This window comes from Mytilus edulis, chromosome 4, assembly GCF_963676685.1.
Source record: "Mytilus edulis chromosome 4, xbMytEdul2.2, whole genome shotgun sequence".
Lineage (NCBI taxonomy): Eukaryota > Metazoa > Mollusca > Bivalvia > Mytilida > Mytilidae > Mytilus > Mytilus edulis.
The window spans coordinates 96207883-96229765 of NC_092347.1; the positions used below are offsets into that span (position 1 = coordinate 96207883).

The following is a 21883-nucleotide window of genomic DNA, read 5'->3' on the forward strand; positions in this document are numbered from 1 at the left end:
TCATAAAAATTACACTGGTTATATAGCAGTTTGACAAACACCAATTTTGATCACTTAAGCTTAATACTGTATTCCCTTTACAACACAACGTAATTAAAACGTTTAACTGACTTTACAGAGTTATCTCCCTGTAGTGTTGGGTACCACCTTAATTCTTGTGATTTTGAAAAAGGAAAATCTGCATACAGATATAGATGTTTAGAATGCAAGTTATTATTATTGTGATTCTCATCACGTTGCATCATTTGCTATAATAAAAACATAGAACTAATTTGTGAATTTACAGACTACCTCATGCCTCTGTGTATTCATCTTTAAATCAGAATATTTAAGAAATATTTTTGCCTTTTTTTATTTTATAGATAGCACAGAGAGAGTTCCAGTTGAAGATAAAACACTGAGTGAAAGTAAGAAAAATAACAAAGCATCTATAACAGTTGTGAATGAGATTGAGGTTAGTGGGGTCATTGTAGGTCAAGAGATTTCAGACTTGGATTATGTAACAGACAATACTGAACTTGAGGTTGATGCAGACACCGATATGTATCCTAGGTTTAATAACTGTGGCAACCCCTCACAAAGAGGCCGATTAAATCAGAACTACTACAATGCCAGGCAAGATGAGAGATATCGTCAAAGTTACGAAAATCAAAGAAACTTTCAGTATCCAAGAGAAAGCTATGATAGACGTGATATCCCCTTTAATCAGCATCCTAATACTAATAGAAATCATTATGAGAATTATCAAAAAAATTACCAAGGTGATGACAGACGTTGCTATGACGACTATCATGAACAAGATAGTTTTACCCGCCCACCAATACATAATCGTAGATATAATGAAGGAGAAGTTTTTTTAAGTGATCATCGCCAATATGAAAATACAAATTTTAACAGAGGTAGAAGAAGGAATCAAAGCCAGGGTAACGTAGGTTTACCACAGCACGAAAGAGTTCAAAGGTCATTCAGTTCAGAGGCAGCTGGGAATCGACGAGATTTCCAGAAATCTGATAGTTACAACAGTTCAGAAAATTCAAAAGGACAAGAAACGTCGAGGAATGAACCTAATGAAAATAGACAAAATGATGATGGCAAGGGAGATCAATCATGTCAAAAAGAAAGTACTGACAAAAATAATGTAAACAATCAGAATTTATCTCCTAGACCAGTTGTAAATAAGAATTCTGTTCCTTGTGTCTTTAGTCCAGGTAGTAATATTTACCAAAGTGACCAGTATTTTAGTGCTGCTGATAAACTTCAAGATGGAGAGGGAAAGTCAAATGTAAAAACTACTCCTAGTAAAAACTTGAAGAGACACATGTCTGATATAATGGGAAATCATTCTGAGTCAAAAGGTGTACAAAAAGGGAAATCTCCTGTAAGGAGACAAGAAAGTGCACCAGTAGGTGCTAGTAAAGAGAAAACACCAACTAAGATGGACAAAATGGACTTCTCTTCAATAAAGAAGGCTCTTAATGAAGTAAAAAGTATAGATGATACATGTATGAAGGGCAAGGAGGAAATAAATCAAAACACAAGTGAAGGTCAAACTAACAATTCACCAACTCAAAATAAAACAATAGACAATAAAATGGAGAGTTCTCCTATTGAAAGGAAAAGAAGTGTTGATATTGTGAAGGAAAAGATCAGCTCAGTGCAGGAAGTAATTCCATCATCACCGTTACAAAGGAAAAATAGTAAAGAAAAAGTAAATGGTGGTAAAGCACAAAGTTCTCCAAGAAGTCGTAACTCAAGCGGAGATAGTCAGGGTATGCTGTCACCAAAGACAGATGCTAAACAGAGGTCAGCTTTTCAAGTAGTGTTGCAACGGGAAGATCGTTCATCTGAAACCAGTAAAATGTCTCCCAAAGACAACCCGTCATCCCCTCTTGACAGGAAGCGCAGTTCTAGTGGTGACTTAAAACAATTTGGAATCCAAAATCCAGATATCAAAGTGATTGATAGTACATATAATGCAATCTCAGAGGAAGAAGGCTCCCTGTCAGGAAGTCCAGACAAATCGGGAATAAGTCTTAAGTCTGCTTTATCATATCCAGAATGGAAACGACTGAAAGCACAGAAAGATCTAGAACTTCAGAAAGAGAGGGAAAAGAATCGTAAATGTATTGAACTGGCCAATACACCTGAGGAATACAGGAAGTTGCTAAAATTACAAGAAAAGAAAGCTAGAGAGAAAGAGAAATCAAGGAAAATAAGTGAAACAGAAACAGAAAAAAAATATGTAGAAAATAATGAGAAAGCAGTCAATTCTGATGAAGAGATTGAGTCTAGTCAACTACCAACCTTACACAATAGCCAGAACTCATTCCAGGCCATACAAGATAACGTTGGTAAGTACAGACCAGTAGTATTTATACTTTCAATAGGTTTATCTTTTTTTCAACATATACTTATAGTACAGGTTACATAATGTTCACCTTTCCTACCTTTCAACTTATTACCTAATTACTTAGTGAGTGCATTGATATAAATATTTAAAATCTTCAACTCCAGGATATTCCACCTGTTTTGTAAATCATGCCTATGGATATTGAATTTAATTTTTGGTATATGTTAAAATGAAAAATGATGTTTTTTTTTAGCTAAACTAGCCTTAAAACAAGTAATTATTTGAATGTGGAATAATTTTCATTTCTGGAAATTTGATTAGAAATGTACATGATGAAAACTAACCCAACTAAATAGGGTTAGCCATTCACACATGGCTACAGTTAATTCTGCTTTCACGATCATTTCAGTATGAACTAACTAACTCTATTTTGTTGGGTAAAGTTTAATTTTCATAAAAAATTTCTTATCAATTACCCAGAATTCAATTTATTCCAGATCCAAATAATTCCCTGTTTAACAGACTTTCTGATATTTTGTCATCACTTAGCATCTGTTGTCGATTGTTTGTCTGTTTAGTGTGCAGCTGTTCATATTCAAAATAACCTTAAAAATAATGGTAAAATTGAGAAAGGAAATGGGAATGTGTCAAAGCGACAACAACCCGACCATAGAGCAGACAACAGCCGAAGGCCTCCAATGTGTCTTCAATGTAGCGAGAAACTCCCGCACCCGGAGGCGTCCTTTAGCTGGCCCCTTGAAAAATATGTATACTAGTACAGTGATAGCGGACATCATACTAAACTCCGAATTATACAAAAGAAACTAAAATTAAAAATTTCCGTGCACATCTAACTTATAGCAGATTATTCAGTGTGCACCACATTTTTTATGTTATTTCTTCATATTAAAAACAGAAAAAATATTAGTCATTCCATAAATAAACATGAAACAAATATTGCAGATTAATTGATTTGATTTTGGTGTTACTTGTTTTAGGATATATATAAAATCATATAGATATATCATATATAATGCTATGAACTTCCAGGCTCTATGACCAGGTTTAGAATTTAGGAATAGTCTTGTATCTCAGTAATTTACAAAAATGTTTTATTTTAAAGTCATAATCGTAGCAACCTTGTGAAATTTGGCAAACATCAAAATAGTTGAAGTTGGGAAGCCACTTCAATTTAATTTCCCTTGTTATAACAATATCATAAATGTACATCCTGGTAGCTATCAGACATCTCCATTAATCAATATTGTAATAAACTACTGTTTAACGAAGATAATTGTAGATATTAAGTGCTCTGAATAAAAAATTTTGCATTAGCTTATAAAGTTGTATGGTAAAGTCATTTGACCACATTGTTTGAAATAGTATTTTTCCAGGTAATTTTAGTTTACTATTTAAATTCCTGTCTATAAATAAATGTCATTTAATGTTATCTCTGTATGTATGGACAGTTTATATCTAATGCTAACATCTTTTGATGGAAAGGAATTGTTTATTTACGAACCTGGGATAACAACAAGTGTATCAGAATTAATTATTTACTTTTCTTCCCAACATTGTTTGTTTATCCACTTTATGCAGCCATTTATCAGTAGAATTATTTAAACAGAAGCAGGTCAACTAATTTTGGAACTAGACTAACAAAGCATGTGTTCCTAGTGAAAGTATGAAAGAGACAAATTCACGTCAATTTCTTCTTATCATATAATTTAGTGAAGTGAGAGAGGTCTATAATGCTATATAAGCATTGATATTTTGATAGGTTTGTGAATAATTATCCTGGTGAATGGTTGTTGGTTTTAAAATGTAATTTGTTGTTTGATGGATTATTGTTAGAGTATAATGTACCTGCTGTCTCACTTCAATACATGATTTTACAATGGCAGGGAGTGACGAAGATATAGATTTAGAAGAATCGGATGATGATGATTTGGAAGCCCCTTCATTTTTGTTTTCCTTGGAAGAAGCAAGGTAAGTTTTAACATAATATATATATATATATATATACACGTCAACTGTTATATCCTTCTATTGTCCTGCATTGCCATATGGGAACCTAGACTTGTTCCTTATAATGATTTTCATTCAAATAGAGATTCATTATGTCACCAATTTTTAATGACTCTCTATATATACATTGTATTTGAATTTAATGAACCAAACAACAATTAAATTGGCTTTCAGGGATGAAATAACAAATAATAGTTTTCTGATTTAAAGGCCATATGGTCCAATAAATAGACATATTTTATCAAAAAATGATTGCAAGGTTTACATCATGTGTAAATATCCAATCAAGGTTAAGATGGTCAAGTCCAGGTTCTCTACAAGGGTTCATTTGACCTTGAACTCATGATTGGTTGGGTCAATATTATGTTTATGTGGTCAGGTCTTTTTCTCAGATACTTTAAATTAGTTCAACTACATTTTGTGTATGGAACGATTGTTAGGTGTATATTGAAATCTTCAAGGGTTCATCTAACCTTGACCTCATTTTTGTGGTCAATTGGCTGAAGTTTTGTTATCCTACATGGTTCTATTTACTAATTGTCAGAATTTAGTCCAGGGACTCTAATAACAGAAAATAGTGAGTTCTTTCCTAAATTTAGTCAATTAGTGAGACTCTAACAAAATCAAGGAACTCATGGTAAGGATAGTTGTTTGGACACCACACTGGTCAGCTATATACATGTGTATTTTGTACAAAATCAGGTTTTGACAATTTACACATATTCATTCAGTATTCATAATGGGCAAAAAAGTTTTAAAATATTTAAATAAGAACTGAAAAGATTTTATAGAGGACTGTCATAGTGTGATTTATAAAATGTGTTTGGCACAACTGAAATGGTATATAAACAAATAAATCTAAAAGTGTTATCCAAATGAAGAAAATTATCAGTCACTTTTTTTAAAAGTAAATCACATTACATAATCACAAACAGCATATAACACATGTGTAAGAGTCATGTTAGGGTAGGAGATGTGTTGCTTTTGGGGTTTTTCATGACATAATATCTAGCATGTCTTATGTGATAAGTTAATTCAAACAAGACATTTAGCAACTATTGCAATAAATCTTTTGACATATATATGCGCTTAAAAGATTTGACAAATTAAAAGCTTCGAATTTCAAAAAAATATTCTTATATTTAGATTATTTCCTTGAAAACAAACATATCATCTTCAATTAATATGTATATAACCTTTATGATTTTTCAAAGATCTAAACATGCTACGCATCATATTTCAAAACCTTAGAAATGACAATATATTTTAAAACTATTTTGACAGATTCACTGTATTTCCTTTAAAGATTTATACAAATTTGAATTTTATTTGAAATTTAATTAATAAACAAGTTTCCTTCATAATGTCATATGACATCCAGTATATATAATATATATATAATAGTGAGATACTGCTTGTATGTCAATGGAGACAACAGTTTATGACTTAGAAAAAAAGAATCAATAGTTTGTAGGTATAGGTAAGCTGTATTAATCGACTTAGTACATGCTGTGCATATTAGATAAGAGAACACTAAAAAGTTTATACTGATGTCCTCTAATTTGATTTGATTATACTAAATAGCCCATGTATTTGCATATAAAAAAGGGAATGGGGATTTACCTTATGTAAATGGAAAGCCTGTTATCACCACTTTTACTGGTAAGTATTATTTGACCTTGAGAGATAAAGTGAAGTGTTATAGTACTTCCTCTATCACCATGCGCTTAACCTACCTTCTGTAGTTCCTGTTTAACTTTTCTTTACTTTATCTGAAAACAAAATTATAAGACTGCTTTTAAAAAAATTCAAGGCTGATCTTGCTTATAAACTTTCACTGGTTTGTAAATAGTTTTTGGTTGAAAGAACACTTATTAGAGAATTGCTAAAAGTATCTAAATTAAACCACATGAAAATGAATTGAATTTAATGCATCTGAAAACTATATATATGGGTTAACGTCCTATTTAAATGTATGTTAAGCCACATAAAAGTAGTCATTTATTTCATATCTAATTGAATAATAAAAATAACTTAAAAAAACAATATATCTGAAGTACATAATGATAAATACTTTAAAATCTATACAATAAAAATTTGAATATTAAAACTCTGTAAGTGACCATCTTTGACCCTTAATTGCAAATAAAAAAGCCACAAATGTCCATGTTATATACAATATATAGCTATAGCTTTGACATGTTTGAGAAATTCTAGAAAATAATTGACAAAAAAATATTTAATTTCATAAATTGTCATATCAGCAGTTCGTTTGCTATGACATAAAAATACAGGATGACATGTGAATCAATACATACATGTATAGAAAATAGATCAACATGTAGGCCAAATATAACAATATGTGTTAGTACTGTTACCTCACCATTCTTATTTCTCCTGTTGAATTTACATAGCTTTTTGCAAACTGAAAATAACTGCTTACATATTTTATATAAAAATTGTTAAACTGTGGATAATAGCTGTTTTGAGTTTTGAGTTGTATACTTCACATTTAAGAAAGGTTAGGGTGATTCTAAAGAAGAAAAACATGCCTTTACTTAAAATTCTACAATCCTCTGTAAAGTGCTTTAATTTATATCTATATTAAAGCTTTTAAAATATGTTTCATATATATGTAAATATGGATCTGCACATGGTGTGATTGCCAGACAATTTACTATCCACCAGTGACTAAAAGTACAATGATGTTAAGGATTTGTTGTAAGGGTGAACATGTACATGTCACTGACTCACTGTACAGCCTTCAAAATAGGCACTGGCTACGGTTACATGGAAATGTAACAATAATAAAAATATTATTATCACACTAAATTCCAAAACATATAAATGAACTAAAATTAAAAAACATACAAAATTAACCAGTTAAAAGGGGCATTTCTCATCAGAGTAGTTGTGAGAACAAAAGCCTACTTTTCATGCTTTGTTGTTGATCTAGTGACCATACTTTCTGTCTCAACAGCTCATTATGATACATGTAAACCAAAACAATCGTATTGGAAATAAAATCAATACATCTTATTCATATTGGCAACATTTCTCCTGTTTCATTCCATACATATTGATTATGTAAGGATTTTTTTAAAAGTTTTATCGCAATTACTGTCACTGTGGACTACAAAATATTTCATTTCTTGCTTGAAAAGTTTTGTGGGTTCTTTAATTATTGCATTGTTATCGTCAAGCATTCTCATAATAATGACTTCAGGTGAACAGACACGTTGTTAGAAGAAATGAAAAATTTATGAGGAAAATGATTGTAATATGAAATGGGAATGTTTGTCAAGGGAATATTTAGATCGTTCTGTTTCTTCAGAATAGAAATATATATAGTACAACTGTCTTGAGTATGATACAATATTTTTCCATTCACAACATATACAATTTCAATAATTAAGATGTGAGGCTTGCAGAGAGCTTTAAATAATTGAAATTAATCTGTTCAGATCTAGAGAAGAGAAAAGTAAAATTTTACTCATTTGGATGGTAAATTTCTCCTAATTTATTTTTTAGACGGTTTAAAAGTAGTCAAACTTTATCTTTCTTTTTCAATACTCTGCTAAAAGATGTATTCTTCCTATGTAAGATTATCAGACACCTTTTAGTGTGACGTGTAACCGAACAGGAAATTTAGAGGAAACCAAGAAAAGGTGAAGTCATCTACAGTTGTGTATAGTCCGCACCCCTTGTATAAACTACATATTTAAGGAAAAAAAGTGCGGACTATACATGCCTAAATACGGTATATCTTTTGACTGTAATTGTCTTTTTGAAATAACAAATTCTCTCTTTACATTTCAGTAACAGACCAATACCACGTACACCAACCAAGATCACACATTTAGAGGTAAGTTTTTCTTATCAAGTACACCTGCCAAGATAGCACCAAATTCTTTACATTGATGCATATAGAAGAAATTTTTGTTGCATTGTTTTTATCCGATACAAATCATAGCTTCTTGATATTTTGTACCAGGTTTATTATTTGTTAACCTGAATTGGTTGCTTATCTACTTTCTACTTATTTTGATCTTGTTTGGTATATATGTATTGTTATGCCCCATTTATGAGCATTATGTTTTTTGGTCTGTGCTTCTGTTTGTTCATTTGTCCATCTGTTTGTATGTCTGTCCCTTTCAGGTTAAAGTTTTTGGTCAAGATAGTTTTTGATGAAGTTGAAGTCCCTATGATATGATCTTTCTAATTTTAATGCCAAATTAGAGTTTTGACACCAATTTCATGGTCCACTGAACATACAAAATGATAGTGCTGAGTGGGGCATCCATGTACTGGGGTCACATTCTTGTTGTTCATAAAATTGAGAATGGAAATGGGGAATGTGTCAAAGTGACAACAACCTGACCATAGAGCAGACAACAGCCAAAGGCCACCAATGGGTCTTCAATGTAGTGAGAAACTCCTGCACCCGTAGGTGTCCTTCAGCTGGCCCCTTAAAAAATATGTATACTAGTACAGTGATAATGGACGTCATACTAAACTCTGAATTATACACAAGAAACTAAAATTAAAAATCATACAAGACTAACAAAGGCCAGAGGCTCCTGACTTGGGACAGGCGCAAAATTGCGGCTGGGTTAAACATATGTTTATGAGATCTCAACCCTCCCCCTATACCTCTATCCAATGTAGAAAAGTAGACACATAACAATACGCACATTAAAATTCAGTTCAGGAGAAGTCCGAGTCCGATGTCAGAAGATGTAACAAAAGAAAATAAATAAAATGACAATAATACATAAATACCAACAGACTACTAGCAGTTAACTGACATGCCAGCTCCAGACCTCAAATAAACTGATTGAAAGATAATGTCTTCATCATATGAATATCAGGTACAATCCCTCCCGTTAGGGGTTTAGTATCATACTATCATAAAATATATGAGAAGAACATAACCTGTGTCATGCCAACAACTGTTTTTCAAATAAATATGTTTAGTTCCGATGCAAAGACCCTATAAGTGAATCAATATTAAAGCCAAAATATGCAATCTTTAATGACCTGACAACAGTATTGTAACTATATTCCTTCTTAATAAGTCTGTTTAAAGGTTTTGTAAGCTTTTGAGATGAATACTGACATTTTTGTGCTTTGTAAAGAATATTACCATAAAAGATTGGATGTGAAATACCTGAGCGTATAGATGTCTGCATGTTGAGTTATATTAATGAATTATTTCCTTATAATTTTTACCGATGATAAAATTTAGTAAATGTTTTGACTAGTTTGTGATATCGAAAACCCTGGTGTAATAATTTTTCAGTAATACATAAATTTCTCTCGCTAAAATCTAATACGTTGTTACATACAGGAGCGAATCGTACAAGTTGAGATATATAAACACCATAAGATGGTGACAAGGGAACGTCACCATCTAAAAATGGATAATTAACGATAGGAAATGAAAAATCATCTCTTATATATCATAATTTTTTGTATTAAGCTTCCCATTAATGATATAGATATCAAGATCGAGGAAAGGGCAGTGGTCATTGTTAGTATTAGCTTTATTTAAAGTAAGTTCAACAGGATAAATTTCTTTAGTATACATACTGAAATCTTCATTATTGAGAGCCAATATATCATCCAAATATCTAAAAGTATTGTTAAATTTTTGTATCAAATGTTGTTCCGATGCAGGGTCTTTGCTAATTTAAGTCATAAATTGTAACTCATAACAATACAAAAACAGGTCTGCAATAAGTGGTACACAGTTAGTCCCCATTGGAGTTCCAATAACTTGACGATATACGGAATCTCCAAAGATGTTATCAAGTAAAAATTCAAGCGCATATTTAGTATCATAGCATGTCCAATTGACATAGTTCTTTTGTTTATTGCTACTAAAAATGACCTAAAAGAGTTTGAACATATGTACTGGCATTTTGACTTTTTAAATGCCCATTTAATTAGGGATGTGAATTTTTTATGCCCCACCTACGATAGTAGAGGGGCATTATGTTTTCTGGTCTGTGCGTCCGTTCGTTTGTCCGTTCGTTCGTCCGTCTGTCCCGCTTCAGGTTAAAGTTTTTGGTTAAGGTAGTTTTTGATGAAGTTGAAGTCCAATCGACTTCAAACTTAGTATACATGTTCCCTATGATATGATCTTTTTAATTTTAACGCCAAATAAGAGGGTTTACCCCAATTTCACAGTCCACTGAACATAGAAAATGATAGTGCGAGTGGGGCATTCGTGTACTGGGGACACATTCTTGTTTCTTAATAAGAATATATTTACTCAATAGTTGAAGGTATAAATTTGTGGGCAGTACACTAGATCTTGTTTTTTAGTGGAATGTGATTTTACTAATCTTACATATAATTTGTCACAGCAGGTACATGCTGAAAAACTTGTTATCTAAGTGCAACAAAGTCAGAATATACATGTTTAATGCAAACGGTTGAATAAAATGTAGACCAAGGTTTAGAAAGTAGAAAGAAATGTGAAAAGTGCTAAAAAATAAAATTAAAACTTTTAATGTATGGTTTTGATTGTTGTGAAACTTGGTTTAAAATGCTGTATTTATAGTCCCTGCATGTTTTATTGTTAAAGAGACAGAAAAGTGTTTTTACTTCCTGTGATTTAAATTAATTGTCTTCTGAACAATTTTTTCATTTAAATTTTAAAAAATGTATTCAGATGCTCAAGGAAAAGATTTGATCAAATCATAAAAATTACATGACATTATTTATTTTTCCTAGAAACAAGTGAGATAAAATATTTATATAATCACCTGTTTATTTAACAAATTTCACCTTGAAAATTGCAGGTTACTGCTTTTAAATAACTGACCTAATAACATGTCTGTACTAAACATATTTATAATTTTTAAGAAGTAAATAGATTTAAGTGGAAAAAGGAAATAGCATGATGCCTGTAATTATCAATATAAAAAACTATTTTTAACCTTCAATATTGATGAAATGCATATTATTATTTTTGTAGGCATGTTCAGCCTATAGATTATGCTGATGTATATTTATTTTATTCCTGTGCAATCATTGACAATTGTATGCACTTTTAAAAAATAAACTGTTTTAAAACCTCCAATGATTATTTATGATATTTACTCCTATTACAAAGTGCAACATGATGTTGACATATAACCTACATTTTTAGATGTTTGAATGTCATATATAGATTAAAAGGGTAGACCTTTTATTTCTTTCTAGTTTTCCAATGTCACAATATATAGAGTTATTTTTATTTACCAACTAAGGTAATTATTAATCATTATATTTTCTGGTTGGTGCGTCTGTCTGTCTGTTAGTCAGTTTCCTGTATCAGGTTCAAGTTTCTGATTAATGTAGTTTGTGTGCCTACATCAACTTGTTAGTTCATTTGTTCACAATGAAAAGAACTGATTAACATAAAAGCAGAATTAGGATTTTGACCCCAATTCCATGGATCACTGAACATGGAGACATGATCCTATAATTAAGTAGAGCATGCATGTTGTTTTGTCATCATTTTTACAAAGTCCTCAGATCTTTATCAGACCAGAATTTAACTTTCTCTGTTCAGAGTATGTTTTATTTATTTAAATCTTGTTTTACAGTCTCCCGGTCCCTGCAGCCCTGCACCTGAAGCCGACCTGACAGACATAACAACTAAGACCCTTTTATCCTCCAAATTCTCCTTGGACCAGCTGGTGTCAGAGAAAGTCGACAAGGTAATCAATGTTTCAATCTGGTTCAATTAATGAATCTTATGGTGTTTGTAAGCTTTGCTTTCATATTTTATAACAGAACTTTCTTCAGTTTTCTGGTTTAATTTTTAAAATGTTATTATATAAAATGATAGGACTCAACCTTGTACTTTGGAATTAGAAACATAAAGATGCTTTTTCTGGATTGGTATAATTTGTTTGCATAAAGCTTAATGTTTTAGAAGGTAGAAGACCCTGATAATTCATAGCTTGTATACAAATGTAATGTAGAGTGGTATGTATCGGACACAAATTAAAGCTAAGTAATAAGATTGTCTGCTCGCAATGATACTTGTATTATAACTCCGAGATAGGTAACGTTTCAACAATGGTGACGTCATATACACAAAGACTGTGGGAACATCTCTTGGGGTATCGAGAACAAAACGCCTTATGTTATTAAGTTTCAGTTTGGCAAATGTCTATTAGTCTTGACCCCATTGTCGAGGTTAAGCTTCTAAAAAGAAAATGAAAAAAAATTGGTGTGTTATGAGCAATGCTTGCAAGGTCATACCTTCATACAGGGTTTACTTCACGGTCTCATTTCTAGATCAGTCATCATCAGTAATTTTCAAAGGTCTGATGTTGAGCCCATTGATATTTAAAATTTGGGACTAATATCTATTGGTGCCATGTTAAATGATCTTAAAAATTAGTTAAAATCACCTTCACAGAATCACAGTTGTATTCTTCTATTAAATGCCCTTATTGTAGATATTAAAAGAAATTTTATAATTTATTTGAGTTTTCCCTTAACCATGAATAAAGCAGTTCAAATGACAATGCTTTCATAATTCATTTTGTAATCTATGAAATGAGAAACTGAAATTACCAAACATACAAGAAAAAAAGCTAAGAAATAATATCTCTTTGCAAAAAAGACCAAAAAAAATATAGAATATGTAATAGGAGATATTTGTGTAAAAAGCAATATTTTATAGACAAAAAAATAACAATAAGCTTATGCCTAAAGTCAATATTTCAATATATATTATATATTACCATTAATATCTATTTTATTAAAAAAAAAATGTCCTTTTGCTACTTTGTATTGTTGTCATCTTAGCTTCTTGATAAAATCTATATGTATATTGAATGTCTTGATAATAATGTTCAGATTGTGTAAAATTTATCTTGGTGTATAGAATTCAGGATTAACATGCCTATAGTCATGGTTTTTTCCAGTGTTTTGTAGAAAGAATAACTAGTGTTTAAATCAGCATCAAATAGCATTAGATGCACCATATGTTGATAAGTCAATTCATCCTTATTTATAATCAGAAGGAGCTATATATAGTCAGAATTATTACAGAAAGGAACTATTGGCAGTTATAATTTCTGTAATATATCATAGGCGCAGTGGAATTAGTGCCTGTATTATTACAGAAAGGAACTATTGGCAGTTATAATTTCTGTAATATATCCTAGGCGCAGTGGAAGTGCCTTTATTATTACAGAAATGAACTATTGGCAGTTATAATTTCTGTAATATATCCTAGGCGCAGTGGAAGTGCCTGTATTATTACAGAAAGGAACTATTATAAGTTCTGTACTATATCCTAGGCGCAGTGGAAGTGCCTGTATTATTACAGAAAGGAACTATTATAAGTTCTGTACTATATCCTAGGCGCAGTGGAAGTGCCTGTATTATTACAGAAAGGAACTATTATAAGTTCTATACTATATCCTAGGCGCAGTGGAAGTGCCTGTATTATTACAGAAAGGAACTATTATAAGTTCTGTACTATATCCTAGGCGCAGTGGAAGTGCCTGTATTATTACAGAAAGGAACTATTATAAGTTCTATACTATATCCTAGGCGCAGTGGAAGTGCCTGTATTATTACAGAAAGGAACTATTATAAGTTCTATACTATATCCTAGGCGCAGTGGAAGTGCCTGTATTATTACAGAAAGGAACTATTATAAGTTCTATACTATATCCTAGGCGCAGTGGAAGTGCCTGTATTATTACAGAAAGGAACTATTATAAGTTCTGTACTATATCCTAGGCGCAGTGGAAGTGCCTGTATTATTACAGAAAGGAACTATTATAAGTTCTATACTATATCCTAGGCGCAGTGGAAGTGCCTGTATTATTACAGAAAGGAACTATTATAAGTTCTATACTATATCCTAGGCGCAGTGGAAGTGCCTGTATTATTACAGAAAGGAACTATTATAAGTTCTGTACTATATCCTAGGCGCAAGGAAGTGCCTGTATTATTACAGAAAGGAACTATTATAAGTTCTATACTATATCCTAGGCGCAGTGGAAGTGCCTGTATTATTACAGAAAGGAACTATTATAAGTTCTATACTATATCCTAGGCGCAGTGGAAGTGCCTGTATTATTACAGAAAGGAACTATTATAAGTTCTATACTATATCCTAGGCGCAGTGGAAGTGCCTGTATTATTACAGAAAGGAACTATTATAAGTTCTATACTATATCCTAGGCGCAGTGGAAGTGCCTGTATTATTACAGAAAGGAACTATTATAAGTTCTATACTATATCCTAGGCGCAGTGGAAGTGCCTGTATTATTACAGAAAGGAACTATTATAAGTTCTATACTATATCCTAGGCGCAGTGGAAGTGCCTGTATTATTACAGAAAGGAACTATTATAAGTTCTGTACTATATCCTAGGCGCAGTGGAAGTGCCTGTATTATTACAGAAAGGAACTATTATAAGTTCTATACTATATCCTAGGCGCAGTGGAAGTGCCTGTATTATTACAGAAAGGAACTATTATAAGTTCTATACTATATCCTAGGCGCAGTGGAAGTGCCTGTATTATTACAGAAAGGAACTATTATAAGTTCTGTACTATATCCTAGGCGCAGTGGAAGTGCCTGTATTATTACAGAAAGGAACTATTATAAGTTCTATACTATATCCTAGGCGCAGTGGAAGTGCCTGTATTATTACAGAAAGGAACTATTATAAGTTCTATACTATATCCTAGGCGCAGTGGAAGTGCCTGTATTATTACAGAAAGGAACTATTATAAGTTCTGTACTATATCCTAGGCGCAAGGAAGTGCCTGTATTATTACAGAAAGGAACTATTATAAGTTCTATACTATATCCTAGGCGCAGTGGAAGTGCCTGTATTATTACAGAAAGGAACTATTATAAGTTCTATACTATATCCTAGGCGCAGTGGAAGTGCCTGTATTATTACAGAAAGGAACTATTATAAGTTCTGTACTATATCCTAGGCGCAGTGGAAGTGCCTGTATTATTACAGAAAGGAACTATTATAAGTTCTATACTATATCCTAGGCGCAGTGGAAGTGCCTGTATTATTACAGAAAGGAACTATTATAAGTTCTATACTATATCCTAGGCGCAGTGGAAGTGCCTGTATTATTACAGAAAGGAACTATTATAAGTTCTGTACTATATCCTAGGCGCAAGGAAGTGCCTGTATTATTACAGAAAGGAACTATTATAAGTTCTATACTATATCCTAGGCGCAGTGGAAGTGCCTGTATTATTACAGAAAGGAACTATTATAAGTTCTATACTATATCCTAGGCGCAGTGGAAGTGCCTGTATTATTACAGAAAGGAACTATTATAAGTTCTATACTATATCCTAGGCGCAGTGGAAGTGCCTGTATTATTACAGAAAGGAACTATTATAAGTTCTATACTATATCCTAGGCGCAGTGGAAGTGCCTGTATTATTACAGAAAGGAACTATTATAAGTTCTATACTATATCCTAGGCGCAGTGGAAGTGCCTGTATCATTTTTTCTTCTTCATTTTGAACATAATCTTGTTCAGGCTTGCTTTGTGCTTCAATTGAGTGTTAATTTAACAGGAAGAGAAATTACAGGAGTTATTGGGATAATTTAATTTCCATAGATTATTTTAATAATTAATGAGGACATTAAATTTGATGTGAGGTTTACTTAGATTGACAATAAGGAAGTAAGAATTGTTTCCTATTCTGGATGCTTAATAACCACCTATAACTAACTGTTGAACAAAAAATATCTATTACTGGATGTATAAATAATAGAGGAGTTAGCTTATTATGGTAGGAGGAAATATTGCTATTGTAGCCAGTTTTCAGCATAAACCATTTAAGGAACCTTAAATTAAATAAGAGAAAAAAATTATTGTGGTTTGGAAAAATTTAAATTGTAGACAGTGTATAGTCACCTTTTTGGGGGTTGAAAACCACTCAAGGGGCCTTTGACAAAGATGACATACTTGTTCTGGATAGAGGAATCATTTTTACTTACTGCAGAGTGAATGAAGACCTTTTCTTGCCGATGTTAAATTGTTAATATATTTCTAAGCTTAGGTTATCTGATATTTTGGTAGGAACATTAAATGATGCTTAAATAAAGGAGGACATTATTTTTGATTGATGAGGGTAATGTTATAAATTTCAGTGATGGGATGGTCGAGAGTGAATCAAGGGCTGGATTTTTTTTTATCACAACACATGAAAATGATTTCTTTTTTTTAAATTTTGGTTCTGTTTGCTAACATTGTGTTCCTTGCAATAAGTAACATTAGCTGACAATGCATCTCTTGAAGTGTGGATTATTAGGGGATAGTTATACTATACACAAAAATACCTCACAATAAGAAATTTTCCTTATTGTAAGGCAAATGGACTTCAAGATAGCATGATATATCATAATCCATGTCAAGTGTAAACTAAAGATTGCTGAAAATTGAATACTTTTTGGTTACAGTTTAGTGAAATAGGAGTTTGTTCTGTTTGTTAAGAAAGGGCTCTGTTTTAACCCATAATAATCATAGGGGCGTTTTAGATTGTTTCTTAAAAATTTATAATATCAACAAACTGGAGTTCAAATTACATGTAATTCAATACATATATATATACTCTAGGTAAAGTTACTTGTCATTGTAGTACATATAATTAGTATCCAGGATATAAGTAACCTCAAGCGTGTCAATTCAATCTATTTTGTAGTATACCAGTATTTAAATTTCTTAGAAAATTGTCTTTATAAAGCTTATGAGTATATACTGTACATATCTATCGCTGGTCTATGCTTTTTTAAATGTAAGTTATTATATTTTTGTACCATTTGTTATCAGCTAAAGAATAATCTACTTATGATATAACTTAGCTTTTAAGCTTATTGATATATTCTAGCCTTTACGTTTGTTGATATTTGATTGGTCTTACAGATTATGGGAAAATAATCACACCTGTTGAAATGTTTTAATTGATTTTATGTAATTTTAATGCCACTTTTTATCTTTTTGTTCGTAAGGTACTTTGGACAAATACTCCTGTTTTTGTCATTGGATATGAAAAAAGGAAATTTTAGGTATACTTCATTGAGACAGCAACCCAAAGATCAAACAAACAGAAAGCATATCGGCTTGTTCCTCCAGTTGTCAAATTCAGTTTTTATCTCGCCTGCGTACAAAGTAACAGAATGGAAGACATAGGGATTTACATACTATCTTTAAGAAAATTTCTTCAAATATTTTTTTTGAGGGGATTAATATTCAACAGCATAGTGTATTGCTCAAAAGCAAAAAAAAAATGAAGTTCATTAGACCACATTCATTCTGTGTCAGAAACCTATACTGTGTCAACTGTTTAATCACAATCCAAATTTAGAGCTGTATCAAGCTTGAATGTTGTGTCCAAACTTGCCCCAACTGTTCAGGGTTGGACCCCTGCGATCGTATAAAGCTATGCCCTGCTGAGCATCTGGTTTTGTCATATGGATTTCTCACTTATTATGAGTAAAAGGATAAATATATTTGGTATTACTATTAGGATTCCTTGCAACATCAACTTGTACCTCAGACAGGGTTCATCTGACCTCTACCTCATTCCATTTTTTTTAAAACTTTTATTTTGATTTTTCTGATTTTTTTCTGATAAATGGACTTTACAGGGGTGTACATTTTTCGGTCATCAATAACATTGTCAAACCAGGATGGATGAATTAGTTCTTATTGAGAAAAAGTTAAATTGATTTTAGTATGTAAATTTGTGCAATATTATACACCTATTGACTGGGTGTGAGGGTAATAGCAAGTTTGTTGTCCCTGAGGTACCAACTATTGCTCGAGGCAAAGCCGAGAGCAATAGTTGGTATTCGAAGGGACAACAAACTTGCTATTACCCGCACACCCAGTCATTAGGTGTTTTATTATACTGAACAACACAGCCATTAAGTATTTTATATATATACCAAATAAATAATTTTCTAAAAGTGTATATATATATCATCTGAAAGAAAACAAAAATGTCACATAACTTTATATGCACATGATGAACTATACTTTTTTTTATAATTCGTTTTGTATTAATAAATATTTCATTAATTTCAATCAAGACAAGAAATACTTATGTTAAACTTTCTGTGCTTAAAAAAAATTCAAGCTAAAATACACCAAACGCAAATTCACTTTTTATATACGGAGAGCGAACCCATATTAAGAATAAGGTACTATATTTTAGGTCTTTAGAAAATTCCCAGTGAAGATTTTTTTTTCTTTTTTATAATTACTTCTTATAAGTGAAATTACAATCAACACAAACAGATTCCACCGTTTACAATATTAGCGGGAGTTTGACGTTGCAAAGCATACATAACCAAGCAGAGTAGTCAATGACATCATTATCGTCCAATGAAAAATAAGCATGAAAAGTACGGGAAAGATGATTATGAAACTATTAACCGGTGTAATAGTCTTTGAAACTATTGACTGGCAAATGGTTCTGTGGAATGAAATAGCACAACTATTTCATTACTTTTTATATAGAAAAAACACACTGAAGTATAATAAATATATCTATAATACTAAAATTACGAGGTCCAATTTGTCAGCCGTCATCGGGTAAAAACGACAAATCAAAGAATTCAACTCTATATATAACTAATATAGGACAATGGTGTAGATTAAAAATTACACCACTCCAGACTCTTTTGTTTTCCACATAATTAATATTTGCCAATAATTAACAAGTTCCGGGTCTAATCCGATACCGATACCAATAGTATATTCACCTGTTAGCTATTACCTTATCTGTACGTTCCGCATTTGACAGGCGCACCACCAAACAGTGTATTTAGGATTTTGCTATATACACAGGTCATAATCAAAGGGCTGACACTAGTAAATTCATTGTCAAATTGTTCCCTAGTGTAGCTTTATTCAGCAATCAGCAAGACTTTCTAAGATAACTAATATAGGACAATGCTGTTGATTAAAAAAATACCCCATTCCTGGATAGCCTGAACCTTTTGTTTTCCAAATAATTAATATTTCCAATAGTTGATAAGTTCCAGGTCGACGGGTTCAAACAGAAAGATTTGAAAGCAGAGAAAACTGTGTATCTTATAATCGACATGACTTTATCAGATGATAATACCAATTACTAAAATAAGGCTTAGGCATAGTTATATACTTTATTTCAGTCACAGACCCGCGATATCACGGGTGTGTACTTGTATATATATAATTTTAAGGACATGAAACATTAGGATGTACTACATGTACTATGAGAATGTAGATTAAATGTTGATATTTTATTATTTCAGTCAGAAGATCAAAGAGAATATGAGGAAATGCATGCTAAATTAGAGGTAATAATATATGTTACTCTACTTCGCACTTTATACTTTTCCTGACCTGTTGATTATTTTTATTTAATCAATGTGTGGTTCCTTTGATCTCAGTTTGCCATTGGTCAAAATTTTATTATGCCATCGATTTTTCTTGCTTTCCTCTGAAATTCCTATTGTAATTTATGACATCATGAAAAAAGGCGACCATGCCTGATGATGCCACATAGAAAGAACACATCTTTTTGCAGATCATAAAAAAAAGAAGGATTATGATTGTCTGCATATCGTCTTAAATTAAACCATTAGAGAAACAGATTCCACCACCAAATCTCGTGCAATACAATATTTATCCACTTTCGACAGTTAAATTTTAGATATTTTAAATGCTTATATAGTTAGCCTCACATTTTGAATTTGAAAATTTAACTGTCTCAAGTGGCTTAATATTGTATCACACTTGATGCAGTAGTAGAATATATATATGTCACAATGGTAACAAGTGACGTAAATCAGAGTTAATGATATATGTTACTGTTTGATAGAATCTTTGTAAATTTTAATAAAAAATTATAAAATATTAAATACAGGTTACCTTCATATTGAATTAGTATTTTTGCATATATATATCATTAGAGAATTTTTCTACAAGCAGTATCATTATGCTTTGAGAAGATCACACAAATATTGCTTCCAAATTCTTCAATTTTTTTTTTTATATTAAGAAATAGTTGTAATGTGTTATCAAGTAGGTTTACCTGATAGCTTTTGATTTTTATTGTAAAAAAATAATACCTATGCATATAAAGATATTAGATTGTTATTAACTTTATGGGTAATGGACTATAAATTTACAATTTGAGTACATTAGATAAATAAGATTAAATGTTATATATCTGCAAGGTAATGACTTCAAAGGAATCTGAATTTAAAATTTTGAAAGCACTTAATTTTGATCAGATTTTGAATTTGTTTTTTTTAAGTGGTAATGTGTAGTCTGATATATTTCAAAAATATCAAAACCTTCACTTCTTGATAATAATGAAAACAAAAAATCCAAGCTTTTGATTTTATGATTTTAGGGCCATTTGAGAAAAAAAATGTTTCCTCAAAATGCTTATATGCTGGAAAAGATGGCTTTCATTAGCCATCTTTAATATATACTATTATATTGAACAGATGTTAACTTCTACTTTCCAAGACACTCACATCAGCCATTTTGTACTTTACATTAAGGAAGAACTCTGTTTCTTTAGAATGATGTATTGCAAAGTCCTTGAATAGAGTTTATTTTTTTTTATTTATAATTCATCCGATCCAAAAGGTCAAGTGAGGAATTCTTACCACTTTTGATTGAATGAGTTGAAAAGAAATTGATAGAAAATTTCTTTTTTTTCTTTACAGGAAGGCCTAAAGAAAGGTGGATTTGTAAAAGATACTTTGGAAACAGTTGAGCCACAGGAGGGTAAGATTAGTTCTCTGAATTGTTATTAATCAGAGTTGGCCTCAGTGGTCTACATCTATATCACTAGCCTGTCAGCACTGTGAGGTTGTTTGTTTGTCTCTTTATTGATGATATGTATTACTTACATATTAAAGTTATAATATGATGTATTTCAATTGCCATACTTAATTTGACAAGATTTTTGTTTTATCTAAAAAGGTTCAACTAGAAATATACAATCATAAACAAAGGAAGATAACTCCAACTCAAATCTATAATTTGCCTATACAGCTAAATACAATTCAATGTTTTATATGAAAATTGCTAAATTGCTAAAACAACATACCTTTCAGTGCTGGATAAATGCATAAAAGGGAGTTCTGTTGGAAATGTTATTTAGTTGAAAAGATGCACTACCTTTCAAAATTATGAAATGGTCAATGTTGATAAATATGTGATCTTCTTAAGGGCAGCAGGTATTGTTGACATCAATAATCTAAAAAAAATAGTTTCCTTTGATGATGTGATATGCAATGCCAGAAACAATAATCATGTTGCTGGTTGAAATTTATGAGTTGTCAATACTCTCTTTTAACCTTGATCAAAAGTGAAAAAAATAAAATGCACAGGAAAAAAACAGACGTAAGAATCAATTGATTAACCTTTACTCTAGAGATGTGTGATGTGTATTTCAGTAGTAGGGAAGATACATGCTAGGACTATTTTA

General features: G+C 31.5%; 1 protein-coding gene across 4 annotated transcripts in view; it reads left to right on the forward strand.

Annotated features, from left to right (window-relative positions):
- LOC139521171 (SMC5-SMC6 complex localization factor protein 2-like) overlaps positions 1 to 21883 on the forward strand; it is a 64987-nt gene that overhangs the window by 21385 nt on the left and 21719 nt on the right. For all 4 annotated transcript variants that reach the window (XM_071314482.1, XM_071314484.1, XM_071314485.1 and 1 more), the window contains 6 exons: positions 363 to 2351; positions 4255 to 4339; positions 8198 to 8243; positions 11977 to 12090; positions 19689 to 19733; positions 21117 to 21177. In XM_071314482.1, coding sequence (XP_071170583.1) covers positions 363 to 2351; positions 4255 to 4339; positions 8198 to 8243; positions 11977 to 12090; positions 19689 to 19733; positions 21117 to 21177 — 2340 coding nt within the window. The remainder of the gene's footprint in view (positions 1 to 362; positions 2352 to 4254; positions 4340 to 8197; positions 8244 to 11976; positions 12091 to 19688; positions 19734 to 21116; positions 21178 to 21883) is intronic.